This window comes from Penicillium pulvis (genome assembly GCF_028828015.1).
Source record: "Penicillium pulvis strain IBT 33274 chromosome Unknown contig_23_segment0_segment0, whole genome shotgun sequence".
In the NCBI taxonomy this organism is placed as follows: Eukaryota; Fungi; Ascomycota; class Eurotiomycetes; order Eurotiales; family Aspergillaceae; genus Penicillium; species Penicillium pulvis.
Genome location: NW_026643075.1, coordinates 2,223,451 through 2,244,169, shown reverse-complemented (window position 1 = coordinate 2,244,169; position 20,719 = coordinate 2,223,451). Strand labels below are relative to the sequence as shown.

Here is a 20,719-nt window from a genome sequence, read left to right as displayed (position 1 = left end):
GAGAGAACAGGATTGACGGGAAAAAATCAGAGAAAAATCAAATTAAATATTGAGAAATGTTTTCCATCCAAACTGTAGTTGAAGAAGCTGCGAAAAGAAAAAAAAAGATAAAAAAATGAGAAAAAGAAATATTATTTCGACCTGAGCCACGTGTGGATGACTCAGCATTCTGGACTCGATGACTGAATCAAGTAGAAGATCTTCACTGCAGATATGCTTTCAGCTTGGATTTGAATAAATAAACAGATAAGATACTGCTCAAATTAATACGTTATGACAGACAAGAACCATACTTTTCCATGGTAGTGTATTCCTATATTGGAAAAATTGCATGACATTGTCCTCATCCTGGAAAGCCTCGACCTCGCTATACCGCGGTCCACTCTTGCGTGCTTGTCACCCATGATGGCCTCATGCGGAATCCACATACTCACTCGGGAACAACGGCATCCCCGACCCCATAGCCCCCAAGAGGATGGATTGGAGTTTAATCCAACGCCTCGCTCGTCAGTGAGAAACCGAAACCCGATTTCTAGATTACCGAAATGCTCGCGTGATGTGCGCTGCAGGGATACCTTTTGGGTCTAGGTTTTGGCTTATCAGGATGCAGGATTTGGGGGCAACCTTTTGCCTTCTTGGGTCAAACTTGGGGTCTACCCCAGAGATAGTGTACATACTGTAGCTGGAGGTGTGGTATTCTGGGTACAAGCGCCAAGTGGGGAAACTAAGTCCAAAGATAAGGATAAATTGTGATTGGTATTTATTTAGGCCATGGCCAGATATAGACCATACATCGAGACAGACATGTAAACATACAAAAGAACCCGGAGAACGCCGTCGACAATAGGGAATGCACGGTATAATGTCGGTGCGACGTCACTTTTGATAAAGGAAAATAACGTATATGCAAAGGAGAAGAGGCGCAGTAACACCACTTACATACCATCCTCCTCGTCCGCCAGCAGGGCTGCGTAGTCGTCGGCCGAGGCGAAGGTAGGCAGGTGCTTGAGCTTGCGGCGCTTCTTCTTCGAGTCCGAAGGAGCAGCTGCGGCTTCGACGGCTTCCAGGTCCACACCACCGAGCTCCATGTCCGAGGGCAGATCGTCGTCGCTGTCGAGGAATGCCTCGTCGTCCGAGACATCCATGTCGAAGGCGTCCTCTTCGTCTTCCTCCTCGACCTTCTTCTTCGGCTTCTCCTCCTTGACGGGCTTCTTGGCCTTCTTGGAGACAGGGGCCTCCTCTTCCTCGTCGAAGCCATCGAAGTCTTCCATCTCCTCGTCGGAGGGAACGTCGGACTCGTCGTTGAAGATGACCTCATCATCGCTACCCTCGATGTCAACCTCATCCTCATCATCATCGTAGGCAGATTCCAGATCGTCCAGGTCCAGATCGTCATCGCTATCGTCGGCGGCTTCCAGGTCAGGTCGGGAGCCAACCATGGCCTTCCAGATCTCGTCCTCATTGTCGCTGACGCCCTCGGGGTCAGCCTCATCATCACTGTCACGGGCTTCGGTAGCCTTGCCCTTCTTGGCACGGGTCTTGTCCTTGTTGACACGGTTGAAGTACTCGTGGAAGAAGACATCCTCCGCGGCGACCTGGTCAGCCTTCTTCTTCCAGAAGTTCTCGGAGTTGAAAGGCATAGCCTGCTGGCCAGACTTGGCAGCCTCCACCAACCGGTCGGCGGCGTCACCACCAGCGAGAGGCTGCATGATAGAGGCTCCACGGGATGCAGCGTTGGCCTTGGGAGTGCGGTAAACGAAGCGGTCCAAGAAGTGGGTAAGGGTATGAATAGTCAAATCTGGCTTTCCGCTCATAGGGTTGTGCTCCAAGAGGTTCACGGCATTGACGGAAACAGAGGGATGGAAGTGAGAAGTGTAGGGTAGCAATTCCCAGAGACAGGTCTTGTCAGCGTTGCTGTGCTCAGGATCACGCTTGCGAGGATCATAAGTGTTGGCAGACTTCTTGGGTGTGGTTTCAACGACAGGAGTAGGCTCAGGCTGCTCATCGTCTTCGTCAGGAACGTCACGGAAGACTTCCTCGTCATCGCTGTCATTCGCCTGGGGCTGGTCGAACAGAGAAGAAAGGCTAGTGAAAGTCTTCTCCAGCTCGCGGATCAGGTAGAAAACACCGCAAACAAAGGCAGGCTGGTGCAGTCCGAGGACTTGAACGATACGCTTGACAAATGCCTTGACTCGGCGAACATTCAAATCGTTCTTAAGAGCCTTGAACAAAACGTTGAGGTAGAGTGACTGCTTAGAGGAGGTGGTGACACGGGGATCCAGTAGCGACTCGTACAAGGTGCGGTAGAAGCGGTCATTGCCAACTTGGTGAGAGGCGGTAAGTTGCTGGATCAGCATCAGGGCCTGGATGCTGGTGTTGAAGTTCGAGGAGTGGGTGATGCGGAAGAGAGTGTCAATGTGCTTCGAGAGTCTGCAATGAGGTGGTTAGCATGCGTCCAGGTATCCAATATATCAGTGCTTGGGTTCTTACCGGTCAGAATCAGAGTCAGTGAACGGATACGCGCGGTTGACACCGGTCAAGACACCAGAGGTGAGCTTCTCGCGCATTTCATCGGTCTGGGCTTCTCCCTTTTCTCCCTTGGGAGGAGCCTTGCCCTTAGGGCCCTTCTTGCCATTTGGCTTTCCCTTGTAGCTAGGCTGAGTGGACTGCGCTGGCTTCAAGAGGGTAACAAACATAGAAAAGTAAATGTCAAGTAACTGCGCAGCAACCTTTTGTTCCTTTTGGCTGAGGACAGTCTGGTTAAGGGTGATGATGGCGTAGTACTTTGCATGCTGGCTCTGGCCAGGACGGAACAAGAGCTCCTCAACGGCCTTGATAATCAAGGGCTTCATCATGGGGTGCGTCTGCTCTAGCTGCAGGAGAAGGTAAGAGGCACGCGAAGCAATCTTCTTGCCAGGATCTCCAAGTTTGTTGACCAGCAGACGCAATAAGTTGGCTTCTTGCTCTGGCTTCTCCTTGAGGAGCTCGTAAACATAACTGACAGCACGGGTTCGTGAGAACTCAATCTCATCATTACACCAGATCTCAAGAATCTTGAGGACCTCAAAGAACTGGTCCTTGACAATGTTCTCAAAAGCCCAAAGCATGAGGTGGCTCTTCTGTAGACCTCCAGGGAGCGGGTCACGCTCGGTCCAGCGACCACCAGCGCCTTGGAAGGCAGCGACCAGGGATGGCTGGTTAGCAAATGCCTTCAGACGACGGTCACTGGGCAACAAGGTTCCCTGAGCAAACATATCCTTCAATGAACGAAGTACCTCAACTGCTTGCGCACGACTGCGCTTGCGGCCCAGGGCGATCAAGGCCTCGAGAGACTTCGTATTGTGCAGCGGCGACTCTTGAACAGCAAGAGTTAATGCGGAAATCTTATCGCTCAGGGTACCAGAGGCCATAATGGTGGTGTAGAACTTGTGGGACGACGAAGCCGAGGTTTGCTGGGCTTTGGCGTATTTCTCATTCTCTTCTTGCAGAAGCGAATTGGCGAGCTCGTGGATGCGGTCAACCAAGTGTCGGGGAAGGGCAGTCATTTGCTTCGCATTACCGCTGGCAACTTTAGGAACAGGAGCTGCGTACCAATCGGAACGAGGGAGGATGGCCTAGTAGTCAAATGTCAACAGCAAAATCAAGTCAAAGGACCATCATGCATACTCACCAGTGAGGCATATTCCTTAGGGATCATAATTTCGGGTTGCCTTTCCTTGGGCTTGGGCGCCTCCTCAACTTCCGACATTTCGGAAACATCTTCAGGCACGCTCTCCTCGACATCGCTAATCTCGACGTCTTCACCATCTTCTTCGGCATCCTCTTCCTCCTCCTCCTCTTCCTCTTCTTCCTCCTCGACTTCATCATCGGCTAAGTCTTGGGGCACAACATGACCTGCAGCCTCCAACAGCTTTGAAAGTTCTTTCCGAAGGTCATTATCACCACTCTTGGCGTTGACACCCTCAACCTCTGACTCGGAGTCGACATCGGCGAGAAGCTCAAGGTCCTCCTCGGTGCCGCCCATGGCCAAGATCTCTTGTCGGAGGGTTTCATCATCACCGCCCTTCTTAGGCGACTTGACAATCTTGTTCTTTCCTTCCTTCTTGTCCTCGCGAGCAATCACTTCTCCATTGCGATCCCGCTTCTTGCCATGCGCAGAAGCATCCTTGGCTTTACCAGCCTTAGGAGCAACTTCCTTCTCTTGCTTTGTAGGCGTGGGCTGAGCCGGAGCATTTGACTTGTCGTTCTTCTTCGATTTTCCCTTGGCGGAGCTCTGGTCCTTCAATCGTTGCTCAATTTTCTGGCGTAGACCGGCGAAGGCGCTCTCGTCGATCTGAGGCTCGCTAGGCGTAGACTGGGATTCGGAAAGTGAGACACCTCCATCAGGGATGGGCTCGTTAGCGCCCGAAGGGCGCTTGCCTTTCCCTTTGACCATTGTGGTATATCTGGGGTTGCGGTATGTTTTTTAGACGGAGAGAAAAATGAACGGAGAAATCTTTTGCGGCGGGCCCGTTATCAGGACGCTCGGACCAACCCGATAAGAAACAGTCCAGGAGTGACTGCAACGATTTCTCGGGTTTCTTATTTGTCGACTGAGTTGTGGTAATTGATTCGGAGGGCTTTAAGAACTGCCTTCCACATTACTCATGTCAATGCTTCTCACACTCGAAGCCCGTCGCTTGTTAAGGATACGGCGGGCGCCGGCATTCCGCGTTCAGCAATGCGGTTTACATGTACGCGTTTCCCGAAAACCGTCGAGCAGCTTGATTGAAATATTAATGTTTTATAGTATGATGGACGAAGTCGAGTCTCTAATTTCTGGATTCCCACTGGTGGTATTTCCAAGAAACCTGTCGATGGACAAACAGGTGCGTTATCGGCCACTTGACAAGATAGTATGATCCGCAAAGCTAATGAAATACCAGAGGATGCCAATGATCTATTAATTCGCGCTGGATTTCTCCGCCAGGTGGGCAATTAATTGGCCTTACATTTGAAAATACTAATGGTCATTGACAGGCATACTCGGGGGTTTTTCATCTCCTTCCCCTTGGACTTCGCGTGCAAGACAAGCTCGAACGCCTCATTGACAAGCATATGCGCTCATTAGGCACGCTGCCCCCTTATTCTATACGAACCAGAACTAATAGGCCATATAGGTGCATCTAAAGTATCTTTGTCTTCGTTATCCTCTCAGGAGCTATGGGAAAAGTCCGGCCGGTTAAGCGCGAGCTCAGAAGTATGTTTATTGGCTTGTCCTCCCGTATAGTGTAATGCTAATATAGCTCCCAGGAAGTATTTCGACTCAATGATCGGAAGGATACCCGTTTTCTCCTTGCTCCCACTCATGAGGAGGAAATAACTACACTCGTTGGGAGCCTCACTACTTCCTATAAAAGCCTCCCTCTGCGAGTGTATCAAATCTGTAAGCGTCAACATAACACATGAGGATACTCGAGTCGCTGATCAATCAAAGCAAGAAAATATCGAGATGAAGCACGACCACGGCAGGGTCTCCTTCGTGGCCGGGAATTCATCATGAAGGACTTGTACACATTTGACTACAATGTTCAGGAAGCATTGAAGACTTACCACGCGGTCAAACACGCCTATACCCAGCTTTTCGATGAACTCAAAGTCCCCTATCTGGTTGCTGCCGCTGACTCAGGAAACATGGGTGGTAGCCTTAGCCATGAATTTCACTTTATCAGCTCCAAAGGCGAAGACCGCGTGGTGAGCTGCTCACACTGTGATCACGTATACAACGAGGAACTTGCCGATGGAAAAACACACAGCTTCAACGAATCCACGGAGTCGAATAGTGTCCCAGGCTTCCAGACCGAAGATGCATCCACCGAAGTTACCCCCACAGTCTCTACTGGCATGTGGATGTCCATCTCGCAAGACGGAAACACTCTGTTACGTGGCTGGTACCCCAAATTCTCGATGCAAAACGGGTCTACAGAGCCTGTTGAGCGCCATGTCAACTCGCACGCTGTCAAGGCAATCGCCACTGCCGCTGGAGTGGACCTCGATTTAAGTGTGGAGAACCCAATGGATAAATGGGTTGCGCGTGTTAAATCGCGCTCGGCTGGTCAAAAACCTCGCGTTCTAGATCTGTACGACTCCCAGGTACGGGTATACCAGCGTCCACCATTGAGTGATCTTCTCGAGAAAGCAGGATGCACTGTCGCTGACATCGAATACTCAATGTTGGACCGGTTCCCTGATGCATCAAACAAACTCAGCCTGGTTCGCGTGCACGATGATGATAAATGTTCGCATTGTGCGGATGGACTCTTAACCAGCAACCCGGCTGTTGAGCTGGGACACACATTCCACCTGGGCACTCGCTATAGTGAGGTGCTGCAGGCATCTGTGTCGGTCAATCCCGCCCTACTTGAGGGCGCATCTCCGTCAGATGTCAAATCGGGCAAGGAACAGATTGTGCCGATGCAAATGGGCTGCCATGGAATCGGCGTCTCACGTATGGTCTCTGCCGTTGCCAACCGACTTGTGGATTCTAAGGGCCTCAACTGGCCCCGTGCGATGGCTCCCTATGAAGTCGTAGTGGTCCCCGGAAAGGGACTGGACTCCGTCGCGGAGCAGGTCTACGATAGCCTTACCTCGGGAAATAAGCCCGTGGACACGCTCCTCGATGACCGTGACAAGGGCATGGGCTGGAAGCTTGGAGACGCAGACCTGATCGGATACCCTGTCATCATTGTGGTGGGTAATGGCTGGAAGAAGCACCAGACTTTAGAGGTGCAATGTCGCCAACTCGACGTGAAGAAGGATGTTTCCCTGGACCAGCTACCCGAGTTCGTTGACAGTCTGCTCACACAACTGTGATCAAGCAGCTTTTAGTTGAACCTGTACCATTAGCATATCTGCAATTGAGCCTGTACATTACTTTGTATTACAATTTATTCTCTTCTTCAACTCCCAAATACACACATAATGTGCGTGTGCATACCACATCCATTAGTGGGACCACAAACAAAGACGGCTGCAACCACACTAATGCCACGCCCCCCACCCCACCTCCGCCCGCATCAACTCAACGCGCTCGAATCTCTAATTTTCAAACCACTACCCTCAAACCACCCACAATGTCGGCTCAAAACTCCGACTCAAGCTCCGGTGGAGCTCCCCCAGGCACAGGTTAGTCCGATAAGATCAGATGGAAACAATCCCATCTTCTGCAGCCGCGACCTTAGCCAGGTTCTCCCACAGGGAAACCTAGCTTGGAAGCAAGCTACCCTGTCTCCGATCCACAGCGCACAGCAGACATCTGTACCAATTGGACCCGTTTCTAATTCCGATATAGTGAACCTGGCTACCCTTTCTCTGCCCCAACTCCGCGCCCTTCAAACCCGTCTTACCTCCGAATTGGAGCACCTGACAACCTCCCACTCGAAGCTGCGCGCCGCGCAAGCCAAGTTCCGCGACTGTGTGCGCTCAATCAATGATGGTGTGACTGGCTCTGCGGCTAAGGGAACCGCCGGCTGCGACGAGATCCTGGTGCCGCTTACAAGCTCCTTGTATGTCAAGGGTCGCTTGACGAACCGGGAGAAGGTGCTTGTTGATGTTGGTACTGGATACTATGTTGAGAAGGTATGGCATTGCGTCCTGTTCGTTTTATGGTAAAGCGATCCGCTGACAAATGCTTTTCTACGACTCAGACACCCCAGAAGGCTATTTCTTTTTACGATGAGAAGGTGAAGGGATTAGATGCGAACCTGGTTGAGTTGGAGAAGATTGTCCAGGGTAAAAACTCTCAGCTGCGGGTTGTGGAAGAAGGTAAGTTCTGAGTTGTCCCGAAATGACTTGAGATATATATACTGACTGTTTCTAGTGCTCAGACAGAAAATGCTTGCCGGCGAGGGGGCAGAGGCTGGTGCGAGTGCCTAAACTTGCACACCACTTACGAAGCTTGATGACGGCTTTAGATAAGCCAGTAAATATAAATCAAAAGACTTCCTTTTTCATGATGTTCGGTTTTTTTATTCTCGCAAAAGGCACGCTCAAATTAATGCAGAGTGAAAGGGTCTCGTGGCCATTGATATCAATAGACAATAGACAAATTCGACGACTTTAAGCATCAGACTTGTTGAATGGCAAAGAAACAGAGGGAAGAAAACCCAATCCGAACCTAAAACAGCATTCCAAGCTCCACATCCATCAATCCCGCCATTCTCTGTTTGATGGAGTTCTCCGAAAGTCTCTCAAAATCTTGTTTGCTCAATCCGAGAAGGCCAGAGAGATCATGAACGAGTTTCAGATACTCCCAGAAACCCTCATTATCGCCACCGAGGCTTGCAGCTTCCTGTGGGAAGAAAGACTCGAAATCTCCCACCCGTCTCGCTGTATCCTTCGGGTCCGTTGCAAATGACCTGATAGATGCGCCTAGGGCAGCATCCCAGCCAGGATTGAATAGAGTCGCACTCCATGCAACATCTGGTGTCGTGGTCCATCCAAGCGTCCGCCGGGTGTATCGATCAAACCGAGCCAATTCTAACACATACTTTGTTCCTTTGACGGTCAACTGGATTGCTGATTTCTCAATAAAATTGGATACTGATGCGTCTTGGTTGAAGAGAACCTTCTTGCGGGGACTGGTGGCCATACCGTGCACTCGTAGCTTGTTATCGAATCTGATTGAGTGGAGAAAGCTACCTAAATGTTCGCTCATCTGATCATTGTGCAGGGGCTCGAAGAGTTCGATATCGGCTTGCCAGTCCGACCTGAAAAGACGTCAGTATATAAAGCTTTAGACTGGGAAATAAAAGGCTGTACCTTATGAAGTTCATCACACCAAGTTGCATGGGGAGTAAGCGGGCATTTTCACTTTGCTCGTCATGGGTGTTGAACCATCGGTGGTAAATCTTTTCAATCTCAGTACTGCGTCGCCGGAAATCTACTTCCAGGCGAAATGGGGAGTTGGCTGCTCCCGAAAACTGGAAACTAGCTGAATAGGTGGGTATGATGCTCTTGAGTTCCTTGAGTTTGTATGAAGTATCCACCGGTTCAAAAACGGAGGTAGCGCTCATGCATCGAGATAGCAGCTGTTCGCCACTGATTTTCAATCTGATAATCGCAAAAGTCTTGGTTAAGATTATACGTTTGAAGATGGGGAACTTGGAATTCCTTACCCTGGTACCAGCCGTCCTCTGGCACGTTCAAGGAGAACCATCTCCCGGAATTCTTCAAGCCCGTACGCCTTTTGGCCATTGTCAGGTGCTTGAAACCTATCCATAACAAAGGAGCCAAAGTGCACACGCATCCGCAGGTAGCCAGCGAAAAGGTTTGCTTGCGACAAGGCTTCTTGAAAGCTACCCAACAGTAGCTGGCTGTTGTTCCTCTGGATATCATCAATATTGTCGCGCTTTTGATCATGTTTTGCCCCCAAGAGACGATGCTGAGTTGCATGAAGGAATGGCAATGCAATCTTGCCACTCTTCACCAAAATCACTGTGTTTCGCATGATTTCCTTTGCGGGTGGCTCAACAAGGTAGGCTTTGATGCGGGTGTTAGTCTTTGCCATGGTTGTTTTCCATAATCTTTGCATTCGAACAATGATCTGCTCCATGTCAGTATCCTTCTTTCCAGAGATACAAATGTTGTCAGTGGAGCCTTCCTCCAGATACACGTGCACACTGAACTCTTTTCGAATGAGGTCCAGCTTTTCCAGGTGATTACCGAGTTCCTCCTGCGCTGTCGGGCCATCTTTAGGCCAAGTGTACACCCTCTTACCCGTGGAGCCGGTTAGCTGAATGACCAAAACGCCAGCAAACGTCTCTTGCTATGAATATCTCGCTCACCTGGGACTCAGACGTGGCTGTCGTGGGTTTCCCACGCAGTGAAGCCTCTTCATTCTTGAAAGCCATGACCTGCAGCGTTTTTTGGATGTCCTGTTCATATTCTGGGTGGATCTTGGCCCAGCTACGCTGTCCATCAACAGGACTTTGGCAGTAGAACCACTCAAGCAGCCTCAAGAGGAGAGTCCTTGCTGCTTTTACTTGCTCAGGCTCTCCCCAGATACAAAGAGTCTTTCTACTCGTTAGCCTTTAGAACACCATATGCCATTGTTCACTTACTCGATCATGCTGACTGCCGCGTTTCATGAATACACCAGTCAGCTGGGCGATGCGCTTTAAAACCTCGTCCCGCTCCCGGAAGTGAGCCAGGGATTTCATTAATGCGATCGAGGGAGCCTTTTCCCCAAGACCACTTCAATGCGTCAGTCAAAGGGTCCTGGAATGTTCTGAGCACAAGCATTTCTTACTAGGGTTTGGCTTTGGTAACTTCGTCAGGCAGACGTACAGACGCTAATTCACTGTTAACATAAGAAATCCAAGCATATAAATGTTAATCATACCATCGGGCTTCCGGCCCTCTTGCCATCGCTTCTTTGCTGGGGAATCATTGAAAGCCGGAGCAGCTAATGCGGCCTGCTGCTGGAAACCATCCACGGGCTCCCCACTTATGGGAGCCTGCTTCGGAGGTTGGATGGAGCGGGTGGGCGGCTCGGAAATAGCCTCGAATGGAGCTTCTTCATTGGTTGAACTTGGATTTGTCGCGGGTGCCGGTGGTGTGGTTGAGATCAAGTCCGGTATAAGGGGTATCTCTGTGGTGGCATTTAGAGCAGGACCGGTGCCGTTCTTATCACGCCCATAGTCAGGCAAAGACCAGTCTATTCACGATTAGTATAATTTGATGGAGCGAATGCTATCTGTCAGTCAGAATGAGACATGATAATCCACCTTGCGCCGCAGTCTTTTCCCACCTGAAGTTCACGTTAGCACAATGCCAAACCTCCAAATTCAAGTCTGACTTACTCCATCATAAGCTTGTTCAACAATGAGTGTGTGTATGATGGTTTGTCAAAGTGAAAGGTCGTGATTTCAATTAGGCAGTGTTAGAATAGGCAAAAGCCTTCGAACATGCTGCGAGGTTGTAGCAAGCGAAAAGGGCGAAGAGGCAATTGAATACTTCCATAATCTCACGTTAAGAAGCTGCATAAAGTGATGTGAACTTCAGTGAAGCATTGTTTCTTTACTTGAAAGGACATCTTATCTCTCTCTTCCTTTTCACGTCTTTCCTTCTCCCGTCCTAGCTTGTCACGACCATGACATATACCCTTTCCTGGCGAAGGAAAGACGTTCATCCATTTATTACGGTATAACTCAAACGATAGGCGATTTAGCGATGGAAACTGACACCAAGTCACCTGTCCATCCCCCTGCTCTTACTCGATATTTCATCGAGGGATTGGCCGGTCGTCTGCAGTTTCCTGTGTACGAGACAGTAAGTGAGCATGACCTGGATATCCGTTCACCTATAGCAAAGACTACTTTCTAATGGCTACAGTAGAACGTCAAAGGGGATGTGATTGTTGTGCCTGGAGAAACGGTGTGTCGAGTGCCTGGCTGCTCAAACAGCACAGTGAGTCCAAGTAACTCATCTTTTGGTCAAGAACTCACAGTTGGTAGAACGCCATGGTCACTTCTAATACTATCCAGAAACATCCAGTAGAGTGGCACAACCTGGTGGGTGAGGCTAGCATTATTGCCCAGTCTACCAAAGAGGATAAGAGAGCACGAATAAAGTGATTTGAACAAATCCCGTTGGTGGAGCCTGTGGAGGAGAAGCAGGAGGGAGCAAAGGATGAAATGAGAAAAGCAGTCATCTAGATTTCATGGGCCTATAAAAATGTTTTTTTTTTTTTTGCACAGCTTTCAGTGCAACGAACCTAAGTCATTGAGTCCGTGGAAGATTTGTCTCGAATGTAGTGATTTCCTTTGCTCTAAGTCTGTGTAGTAGATTGTGGCGATTTGATTGGCCAAGACTTCCAGGGATTGGCGCTAAACCAGATCAGGATGAAAGTGGACAACGCGTAGCTTAACTCCAACGCGATCTCCATTTCCCGATTTTAGCCCTTTCAAGTGTCGGAGTTGACCACTCTACTATCAAATTATGACAATGGCTGCCGACTTGGATCATTCAAGCGATGCTGAGCCACAGCAGCCTCGCACCAATGCACGCCAACGTGCCCAACAATGGATGACCAAGGGCGGCCTGGTCCGTGAAGACTCAGACGACGAATTGGGCGACGAGGACCACCCATGGGACTGGATATATGCCGACAATGAAGCCGAGACAGAAGAAAACAACAACCCCAGCCCAGAAAAATCCAATCGACGACGATCCTCCCGCCCGGCCAGGAAGAAGCGCGCAATTGTCGGAGCTCGCATGGGATCATTCGAATGCAAGATCGGCGAAATCGTGCTTTTGAAATCTCCAGAGGCTGGCAAGGACTGGGTGGGAATTATAATGGAGTTTTTGGAGGAGGAGGATGAAGATGGAGAAGATGAGAAGATTAAGTCGGCCAGCATTATGTGGTTTGCTTCTCCGGACGAGTTTCTGTCTACGAGGAATAAGCGCAGAACCGATGCGCTGCCGAACGAACAGTATCTGACTCAAGACTTCAACACAAATCCTCTTTACTCTATTAGTGGTAAGGCCAGGGTTATGTCGAAGGATGTTTTCTTTGCGAAATACCCCAACGGGGAACCTCCCAAGGACAAAGCCCAATTGGCGGAATACAACAAGTGTATCGTCTGCCGCAGAGGTGTGAACCAGGTCCAAGGGCGATACACAGAAGAATTTGTCTGGGAGGAAGTTTATCGGGAAGACAATGTTTTTGAGCTCATCACTATGGTTAAGGATGGGTTGAAAGCAGCCAGAAAGCGCAAGGCCGCTGACTCCGACGTGAGTGACATTAACCTGCAGAATGATACTGCGCAAGTATGCTAACTTTTGTTCCCTATCGCAGTATGTCGAGGCCAAGGAAGAAAGCACAGCACCCGCAACTCCGAGGAAAAAGCAGCGAGTAGCCTCCAGTGGGACACCCAAGTCCCAGCGGAAGAAGCCATTGACGACACCGACACATAAAAGAATTGTCGTCAAGAAGCCTCTTGAATTTACACCATTGGGCACACGTGTTCTCTCACAAGACCATTTCGCCTCGCCATATCGTCAAGCCCGCACCTTGCTCCATGTCTCCACCGTTCCGGAATCCCTACCATGCCGGAAGAACGAATTCAACGAAGTCTACAACCATCTCAGTGCGGCTATCATGGAGGGCACGGGGGCCTGTATCTATATCTCAGGCACTCCAGGTACTGGAAAAACAGCCACCGTTCGAGAAGTAGTAGCCCAGCTGAACGCGGCCGTGGAAGCCGAGGAGATGGACGATTTCATCTTCTGCGAAATCAACGGCATGAAAATCACAGACCCACACCAAGCGTATTCAATGCTATGGAAAGAACTAAAAGGAGATCGAGTATCTCCTTCTCATGCGTTGGATCTACTCGAACAGGAATTCTCCCACCCTTCACCACGTCGAGTGTCCTGCGTCGTGCTGATGGATGAATTAGACCAGCTGGTCACCAAAAACCAGTCGGTCATGTACAACTTCTTCAACTGGCCCGCTCTGCGCCACTCACGGCTTATTGTTCTGGCTGTGGCCAACACTATGGATCTTCCAGAACGAACACTCAGCAACAAGATTTCTAGTCGTCTTGGTCTTACCCGTATCACATTCCCAGGATACAAGCACACAGACCTGATGGAAATTATCGGCACACGACTCGCAAACGTACCGGGCAACATTGTCGAACCAGACGCTGTCCAATTCGCCAGTCGAAAAGTCGCCGCCGTCAGCGGTGATGCCCGTCGTGCACTAGATATTTGTCGTCGTGCCGTTGAAATCGCCGAACAAGAAGCCGAAGAAGCCGCTGCCGCGGACTCAATCATTCCAGAAGAAGATGAAGACGATGTACCCCCAACACCCAGCAAAACGCCAGCCCGACGCAATAAATCACTCGCAGCAGAACCAGCCAATTCCCCTGCGCTGAAACCTAAGCCAGGCAAAGGAAAGCCCGGCCGTGTCACAATCGCCACTATCAAACAAGCCATCCAGGAAGCAACCTCAACACCACTCCAGCAATCACTCCGCTGCCTCCCACTCTCAGGCAAACTTTTCCTAGCAGCACTACTCGCTCGCGTCCACCGCACCGGTATCACCGAGTCAACATTCGGTGATGTCCTCGATGAAGCACGCCGTATCGCTGATGCATCTGTCGCAGTTGCCGGTGCTGCAGGTATGGGTGTGAAAGAATTCCTGCTTGGCGGGGGTGCTACTGCTCGAGTGCGTGCTTTAGGTTTCGCAGCTATGGAACTGATGAATGCGGGTATCTTAGCCTTAGAACAGGGTAATGGATCGAAGAATTTGCTAGGTGGTTCTACGATCCCGACTCGCGGTGACCGAACGGGCAAGGTTCGGCTGCGGGTTGCGGCTGAAGATGTTCGATCTGCGTTTCGGGAGGATACTGAGGCGAAGGGCTTTGGATTGGGGATTGATGTGTAATTGTAAGAGGGAATCCCTCCATTTCTCGAAGATTTTGTACCACTACGTCTACGCATTTAGACATGCATTGCATATGATACCCATTGCATAATACCTATACTGTCCCTGAAAAAATGTAGGCACCTTCCAAGGTCAAACCTAGATTGGGTAATTGAGACTCTGCCCCTCGGGCAAAGGCCTCGACTAATTGGTGGGAGGCCCAAACATTTGAAGTCGACATAACGACCCAGGTGCATGTGTAAAAGGCATATTGTCCCAATTCCCGTTGAATTCTCAACGTTCAGGTTTACGAAGTCAATCAGTTTATCAATGGTGTGTAGGTACTTGTACAGAAAGTTGAATTCTTTTAGATGACATGAGACCCTTTCCCAGAAGATATAAATTCTTGCATACCCAAGGAATTTTCAGGCAATTGCAAAACCACGCTTAACTCCACACGGTGCCGTAAAAAGAAAAGATCAAGCATAAGGGTATTAATGACACAGGACCGACTAGAGTCTAGTACCGCGTTCTACCCAAGCTGGGAGCCCAGGTAACGGGGTGAGACTCGGGTGTAGCATTCTCATCAGGCTTCCAGACCTTGATAGTCTTATCAGCCTCGCCAGTAATGAGACGCAAGCCTGTTTTATCGAAGGTCGAGGCCATGATACCCGCCTCGGCCTCCAACGAACCGGGCTGCGCAGTGGTCTCAATTGATTGGAAGCGGTGACCAGTCTTCCAATCCCAAAAGGACATGGAACCATTGTCACCTCCTGAGAACATGACATTCTCGTCGTTGACAGCCAAAGAGTTGATGACGGCGTTCTGTCCCTCAAAGTTTTGCATGAAGGCACCCTCGGGGCACTTCCACTGCTTGATGCTGCCAGTACTGGCACTGGCAAAAGTGAACTCGCTTGGGTGGGTGGCAAGAGCACGAACACCCTTCTTGTGGTGTGTCAGGACTCCCATGGATTTACCCGCAGCCAAATCCCACAGTCGAACCGTAGCGTCGAGCGAACCGGAAATGACTTGGGGATCAGCTTCTTGACACTTAATATCGGCAACAGTGCCCTTGTGACCAGCGAGAACGTGAACATTGCTTCGTGTACGCATATCCCATACTCGGCACACACCATCGCGACCACCAGTAACCAGCAAATCGAGACGAGGGTGCAGAGCCAGCGTGTACACACCACTCAGATGACCGTGGTAGTGACGAATGACCTTGTTGGTTTCCAAATCCCAGCACTTGACCATCTTATCCTCACCGCACGAGAAAAGGTACGGATGCCGCGGCGACACCGCCAACCCACGAACAGTAGAAATGTGACCAGTCAGCGTGAGGCGCAGGTTACCAGTCGCCAAGTCCCAGATCTTGATCGTCCGGTCTCCGGCACCACTAGCAAACCACTGGTTATTAGGTTCAACAGCAAGAGCGCGCACCCAGCCCAAGTGGCCCGAGATAACACGCATGAGCTTCCACGGCGCATGCCAGTCTGGTCGCTGCTGCTTCGTCGCTGACGGCCTCTGGATCAGGCTCTTGGGCTGGTCCTCGCCACCTGCTGCGCCAGCACCGGCACCTGGTGTTCTCTTTACAAGTGACATCGACGCACCGCTCCCATCACCGGATGTCTGCTGTGCCTGCGGTTGGATCTTGGGTCGTTTCGAGCGTCCGGCGGCGGCTTTGGCTTGGATTTCAGCGAGTGCGCGGGGCAATTCTTTCACATCATCGTATTCAGCTCTCCGCCGGTAAGAAATGCCGATTGAATCGTCTGTCAGTGTCGTTGGTGTGACCATCAAGTAATCTGTACCGAAAAGATCGGCGGTGCGCTTCGCGGAGACCCGAACGGCCTCGTCGGCGGTGTGAGATGCGACAGAATCCATGGTTATTAGGAGTCAGGCAGAGCGAATGAAGTGAGGGACAGAGTCGAATAAGCTCAGGAGGGATGTAAAGAGGTTCCTCGTTCGAAGGTTTCGGGGCCTGACTAAGGTGTGCGCAAAGAAAACCCTGCGCCGGGGTTGGGGATCAAGGTAAGATACGCGGCGGACTCAGCGCATCGGAATTGGTATATGTCGTCAACGGGGTTCGAAGAAGGAAACCCGCGCGTGGCGATTGTCGAGGCGTTCGTAGATGTGGAAGTGAAGCTCGTGAATCTCTGCGGGCGGAAAGAAGGTCTGATTGTTGCCTGAGGCGTTAACAGGTGTCGACGCGCCAGTTTACTTATCGCAGCTCTTATCGATCATTCCACCTTCCAAATCGTCATGGATCCCACTCAGAACGCCAAGTTTCCTCTGCATGAGGCTGCCCGGGAGGGTAGAAGTAAGTCAGGAATTGAGGTAGTTGTTGGAGAATTTACTGACTGCTGGGTTAGCTCAAGTCGTGGAATCTCTTCTTAGCGTACGTGAAAGCAGTGCTTACAGCTGCCCCGCAAAACCCACCATCTACAACCGATAAAAACCGGCATTGTACAAATCAAGGTGCAAATTGGACTGATCATATATATAGACAAACCCAAAAGCTGCAGCTATCAAAGATGATGATGATCGTCTTCCTATCCACTGGGCTGTAGCCAACAACCGACTAGCTGTTGTCGAGCTCCTAGTAGCCGTCAAGAATTTTGACCCTGATGTTGAAGTACGTATGATCCCATTCACTCATACGCATCGTACATTGAGCTTACGAGATTCAAATAGGATGGATCCGGTTGGACTTCACTCATGATCGCGGCCAGTCTCAGAGAAGCCGCGGGCGATCCAATCATCGATCTACTCCTGCGCAAAGGAGCCGATGTGAGCATCAAGAGCAATTCTGGACAGGTAGGACATCCCCGTAATCAACAATAAAACTAGCAGCTGATGAAATACGTTAACTACACAGAATGCTCTCCACTTTGCTACCTCCAAGGCCAATATCTCCACAGTTCGAACTTTGATTGCCAATAAGTGCAGTGCCCGGGTGAAGGACATCCGAGGGCAGTTACCACTGCACCGAGCAGCCGCAGTTGGCTCCGTTCCAATTCTTAAAATCCTTCTCGAAGAGGGAAAGAGCCCCATTAACGCGACGGATGGGGATGGCTTCACGGCTTTACACCACGCCGTGTCAGAGGGACATGGTGATGCAGCAATCCTTCTCTTGAAAGCCGGTGCAGAGGCAGACAAGAGAGATAATGAAGGCCGGCTGGCAGTCGATTTAATTCCCGATGATAAGGTAAGTTACTAATCGTGGCGGAATGATTCGGCCATTGTGGATCTAACTTCCTTTTAGGTCAAGCAATACATTTTGCAAACTGCGGAGCGAGAAGGAATTGAGCTCCCCTGACGAATTATACTGTATACTATTGCTAATAGTACCCCGCTCATACAATGAAATGATTTCTGCAGACCTCGGCGATTTCCAATTATCTTCCCCGCACTTCCAGCTCCATATTACCGAGAATCTAGGTGACCCTCGGATATACCCGTGCATAAAAAAGTCGTACTTTCTTCAAAAGGCTTCGTGCACAAGTTACGTAGGCATGTCTCTCACTTCGGCTTTGTTTTTTTGTTACTGAGGGTCGGCGACTTGGTTGTCAAACTTGACGCAAGTTTGATGGAGAAAGTTGTCACCATTGTTTCAACCAATGTTCGACTTGAAGATTCCTGATCATTTTTGAGCTTGGTCAAGTTATGCGGGGTCATGCCTATTTGTGGAACTGAGGGGATCCAGTCAAGATATCAACTCTATATCCGGATCCAGGGTCGCCGATCAATCGAAAGAGGGGGTCTAACATTCTAGCTTGCTCACTCAGAATTCCTGTTCAGCACCCAAATTCAACCTTCATCTCATAATAATTCAAACAATATGTCAAGGCCATGTAGCACACGTCTTCCGGTTGGGAATAAGGATTTCACAGAAGCGACAGTGGTCATAATCGGGGCTGGGATATCTGGCAAGCAAACCTTGGCCTTTTAGTCGCGGCGAATCCTCACATAAGCTAACTACACGCACAGGAATGTGTATGGCCATTGACCTGATCAAAAGGAATCAATGCCGGAACTTCGTCATCCTCGAGAAGGGTAGTAGTGTTGGAGGGACATGGAATGACAACAGATATCCAGGATGTTGCTGTGACGGTAGATTGCCACACTACAGAATCGGGTTTGTGAACATCGCTAATCAGCACATAGTTTGGAGTACTCTGTACAGCTACTCCTTTGAGCAGAATCCGAACTGGACGAGACAGTATCCAGGACAGGAGGAGCTCCATGTAAGAATGCCCCAAGCGGAAAAACCCTAGCGTTAGAATGTTTGCAAGCTGATGTTAAATGGTGCTAGGCCTATCTAGTCCGCGTTGCTGAGAAGTATGGACTTTACAAACACATTCGATTCAATTCGACCGTTGAAGAAGCAAAATGGAACGATATTGAATGCAAGTGGGAAGTTGGCGTAAAGGTGACAGGACAAAAGGATAGCGAATTCTCCGATTCCTACATCATGAACTCCGGATTCCTGATCTCGGCGGTCGGTCAGCTTAACGCACCACAAGAGCCCAACATCGAGGGCTTGAAAGAGTTCCAGGGGAAGATGATGCACACCGCTCGATGGGACTGGAGCTATGATCTGAAGAACAAACGGGTAGCAATTGTTGGCAATGGTACACATCGTTCTTCATCCTCCACATTGGCATACAGAGAGGAAGCTAACAAACGACCAAGGTGCAACGGCGGTGCAAATCGTCCCCGAAATTGTCACAGAGGTATCACACCTCACCATCTTTCAGCGAACCCCAAACTGGATCATTCCTCGGCTTGATGCACCCGTATCTCCACTTCAGCAAGCTCTATTAACCTACATTCCCCCGCTCCGCTGGCGCAAGCGCTCTTTGCAGATGGACTACCGCGAGAATTTCCATGACGCCATTTTTGACAATGACTCGGAATACGCAAATCGTCTCCGTGGCTGGGGCAATGATCTCCGCAAGGCTCAGTTGGCCGAACATCCAGAGCTATGGGCCAAATTGACACCGAACTATGCGCCAGGCTGCAAGAGAGTGATAATATCCGACGACTACTATCCCGCCCTTACGCGCGACAATGTCAGCCTGGAGACGCGACCCATTACCCGTATCACGGAACGAGGCATTGAAGTGGAGGGTGATGGCGAGCAGGAATACGACCTTATCATATTGGCGACTGGATTCAAGACTGTCGAGTTCATGTATCCCATCAAGGTATGTGGTGCAAACGGGAGACCCCTCGAGGACATTTGGAAAGACGGTGCCAGGGCCTACAGAGGTGTCACTGTTGAGGACTTGCCAAACTTTGGCATGTTCTACGGTCCCAACACTAATCTTGGTGAGTAACAAAAACTCAAACTCAGCTAGACATACTCCTTTGGCTAAACTTTGCCATTTACAGGACACAATTCCATCATCCTTATGATTGAGGCCCAATCCAGGTACCTTAATTGCCTGGTTGGAGAGGTCATGCGAGCTAAACAGCAGGGACAAAAGCTATCCCTTAAGCCAAGTCTTGCAGCGATGAAAGCATTCAATGATAGGATTCAAGCTCTACTTCGGGATAGTAGCTTTGCAGACCCAAATTGCAACAGCTGGTATAAACGAGCCGATGGAATCATCACCAATAACTGGTCCGGAACGGTCGTTGAGTATCAGGAGGAACTTTCACAAATTCAATGGGAAGATTATATTGCTGATGGATCCGGAAAGGACCTTGTTGCCAATAAGCGACCAACAAGTTTGGGAAGAATCAGGGAGGAGTCGTTTTTCTCCAACATGTCACTTCTTATTGGCACTTTTGGCGCACTAGCTGTTTTTGGTGGCTATCTGGCTGTCCGTCCTAAGCTGTCGAGGTCTAGGTGATTCATTCTAGAGTGAGTTTGAAGATTAAACCCGATAGTGAGGTGACTTGCTGTGAATTAATCATGGTTCGGTCGCTGCAGGCGTTTTGGTATCAAATTCTGGTAGTTACTATAAACTATCTTTTGAACCCCTATAAATACCTTTCTTTCCTTCTTTTACTTCTTCTTTCTTACAAATCTCTTCTCCGAGGTACCGAATACACAAAGTATCCAGGCCATAATTTTCCATCGGGTAAACGGTAGGAGCTTCTCAATTGGACACCACAGGATTGGTTGAAAACCCTCACTAACCACCTTCACAGCCGCATTCTTCGAAATTCAGGTAAAAATACTGTTGAGTACATAACCAGGTGCCTTAGTATAGTCCATTGAGCTCTTGTAGATAATCGAATTTATCAGATGAGATCCTTCCTAGACTCAACCTTTGCTACCACGACAAAATTAGC

The 20,719-nt window shown here is 49.8% G+C and overlaps 9 protein-coding genes across 9 annotated transcripts; 6 read left to right on the top strand and 3 right to left on the bottom strand.

The window, feature by feature from the left end:
- Positions 1-935: 935 nt before the first annotated feature.
- On the bottom strand, positions 936-4,435 carry N7503_005100 (RNA-binding ribosome biosynthesis protein MAK21; the record flags this gene model as incomplete). Its single annotated transcript, XM_057064647.1, has 3 exons — positions 936-2,430; positions 2,491-3,614; positions 3,671-4,435. The coding sequence occupies 3 exons, from the start codon at positions 4,433-4,435 to the stop codon at positions 936-938; spliced, it is 3,384 nt and encodes a 1,127-aa protein (XP_056922390.1).
- Positions 4,436-4,652: 217 nt separating this feature from the next.
- Positions 4,653-6,852, top strand: N7503_005099 (putative proline--tRNA ligase AIM10; the record flags this gene model as incomplete). Its single annotated transcript, XM_057064646.1, has 5 exons — positions 4,653-4,733; positions 4,790-4,868; positions 5,160-5,239; positions 5,293-5,425; positions 5,477-6,852. 5 exons carry the CDS (start codon positions 4,653-4,655, stop codon positions 6,850-6,852), a joined length of 1,749 nt encoding a protein of 582 aa, XP_056922389.1.
- A 260-nt stretch (positions 6,853-7,112) lies between these two features.
- N7503_005098 (prefoldin subunit 5) lies at positions 7,113-7,914 on the top strand (the record flags this gene model as incomplete). The annotated part of the gene is made up of 4 exons (XM_057064645.1): positions 7,113-7,164; positions 7,331-7,617; positions 7,686-7,803; positions 7,859-7,914. The coding sequence occupies 4 exons, from the start codon at positions 7,113-7,115 to the stop codon at positions 7,912-7,914; spliced, it is 513 nt and encodes a 170-aa protein (XP_056922388.1).
- A 241-nt stretch (positions 7,915-8,155) lies between these two features.
- On the bottom strand, positions 8,156-10,846 carry N7503_005097 (uncharacterized protein; the record flags this gene model as incomplete). Its single annotated transcript, XM_057064644.1, is given in 9 exon segments — positions 8,156-8,747; positions 8,800-9,090; positions 9,156-9,805; positions 9,825-10,052; positions 10,101-10,233; positions 10,289-10,331; positions 10,382-10,696; positions 10,767-10,789; positions 10,842-10,846. The coding sequence occupies 9 exon segments, from the start codon at positions 10,844-10,846 to the stop codon at positions 8,156-8,158; spliced, it is 2,280 nt and encodes a 759-aa protein (XP_056922387.1).
- Positions 10,847-11,211: 365 nt separating this feature from the next.
- Positions 11,212-11,615, top strand: N7503_005096 (uncharacterized protein; the record flags this gene model as incomplete). Its single annotated transcript, XM_057064643.1, has 3 exons — positions 11,212-11,310; positions 11,377-11,448; positions 11,526-11,615. 3 exons carry the CDS (start codon positions 11,212-11,214, stop codon positions 11,613-11,615), a joined length of 261 nt encoding a protein of 86 aa, XP_056922386.1.
- Positions 11,616-11,985: 370 nt separating this feature from the next.
- N7503_005095 (origin recognition complex subunit 1) lies at positions 11,986-14,434 on the top strand (the record flags this gene model as incomplete). The annotated part of the gene is made up of 2 exons (XM_057064642.1): positions 11,986-12,774; positions 12,839-14,434. 2 exons carry the CDS (start codon positions 11,986-11,988, stop codon positions 14,432-14,434), a joined length of 2,385 nt encoding a protein of 794 aa, XP_056922385.1.
- Positions 14,435-14,932: 498 nt separating this feature from the next.
- N7503_005094 (WD40 repeat domain-containing protein) lies at positions 14,933-16,297 on the bottom strand (the record flags this gene model as incomplete). Its single annotated transcript, XM_057064641.1, has 1 exon — positions 14,933-16,297. One exon carries the CDS (start codon positions 16,295-16,297, stop codon positions 14,933-14,935), a length of 1,365 nt encoding a protein of 454 aa, XP_056922384.1.
- Positions 16,298-16,669: 372 nt separating this feature from the next.
- On the top strand, positions 16,670-17,732 carry N7503_005093 (ankyrin repeat domain-containing protein; the record flags this gene model as incomplete). The annotated part of the gene is made up of 6 exons (XM_057064640.1): positions 16,670-16,733; positions 16,786-16,811; positions 16,920-17,048; positions 17,108-17,230; positions 17,292-17,621; positions 17,679-17,732. The coding sequence occupies exons 1-6, from the start codon at positions 16,676-16,678 to the stop codon at positions 17,730-17,732; spliced, it is 720 nt and encodes a 239-aa protein (XP_056922383.1). The 5' UTR covers positions 16,670-16,675.
- A 522-nt stretch (positions 17,733-18,254) lies between these two features.
- N7503_005092 (flavin-containing monooxygenase) lies at positions 18,255-20,274 on the top strand (the record flags this gene model as incomplete). The annotated part of the gene is made up of 6 exons (XM_057064639.1): positions 18,255-18,342; positions 18,404-18,526; positions 18,581-18,660; positions 18,729-19,047; positions 19,109-19,747; positions 19,811-20,274. 6 exons carry the CDS (start codon positions 18,255-18,257, stop codon positions 20,272-20,274), a joined length of 1,713 nt encoding a protein of 570 aa, XP_056922382.1.
- Positions 20,275-20,719: the final 445 nt, after the last annotated feature.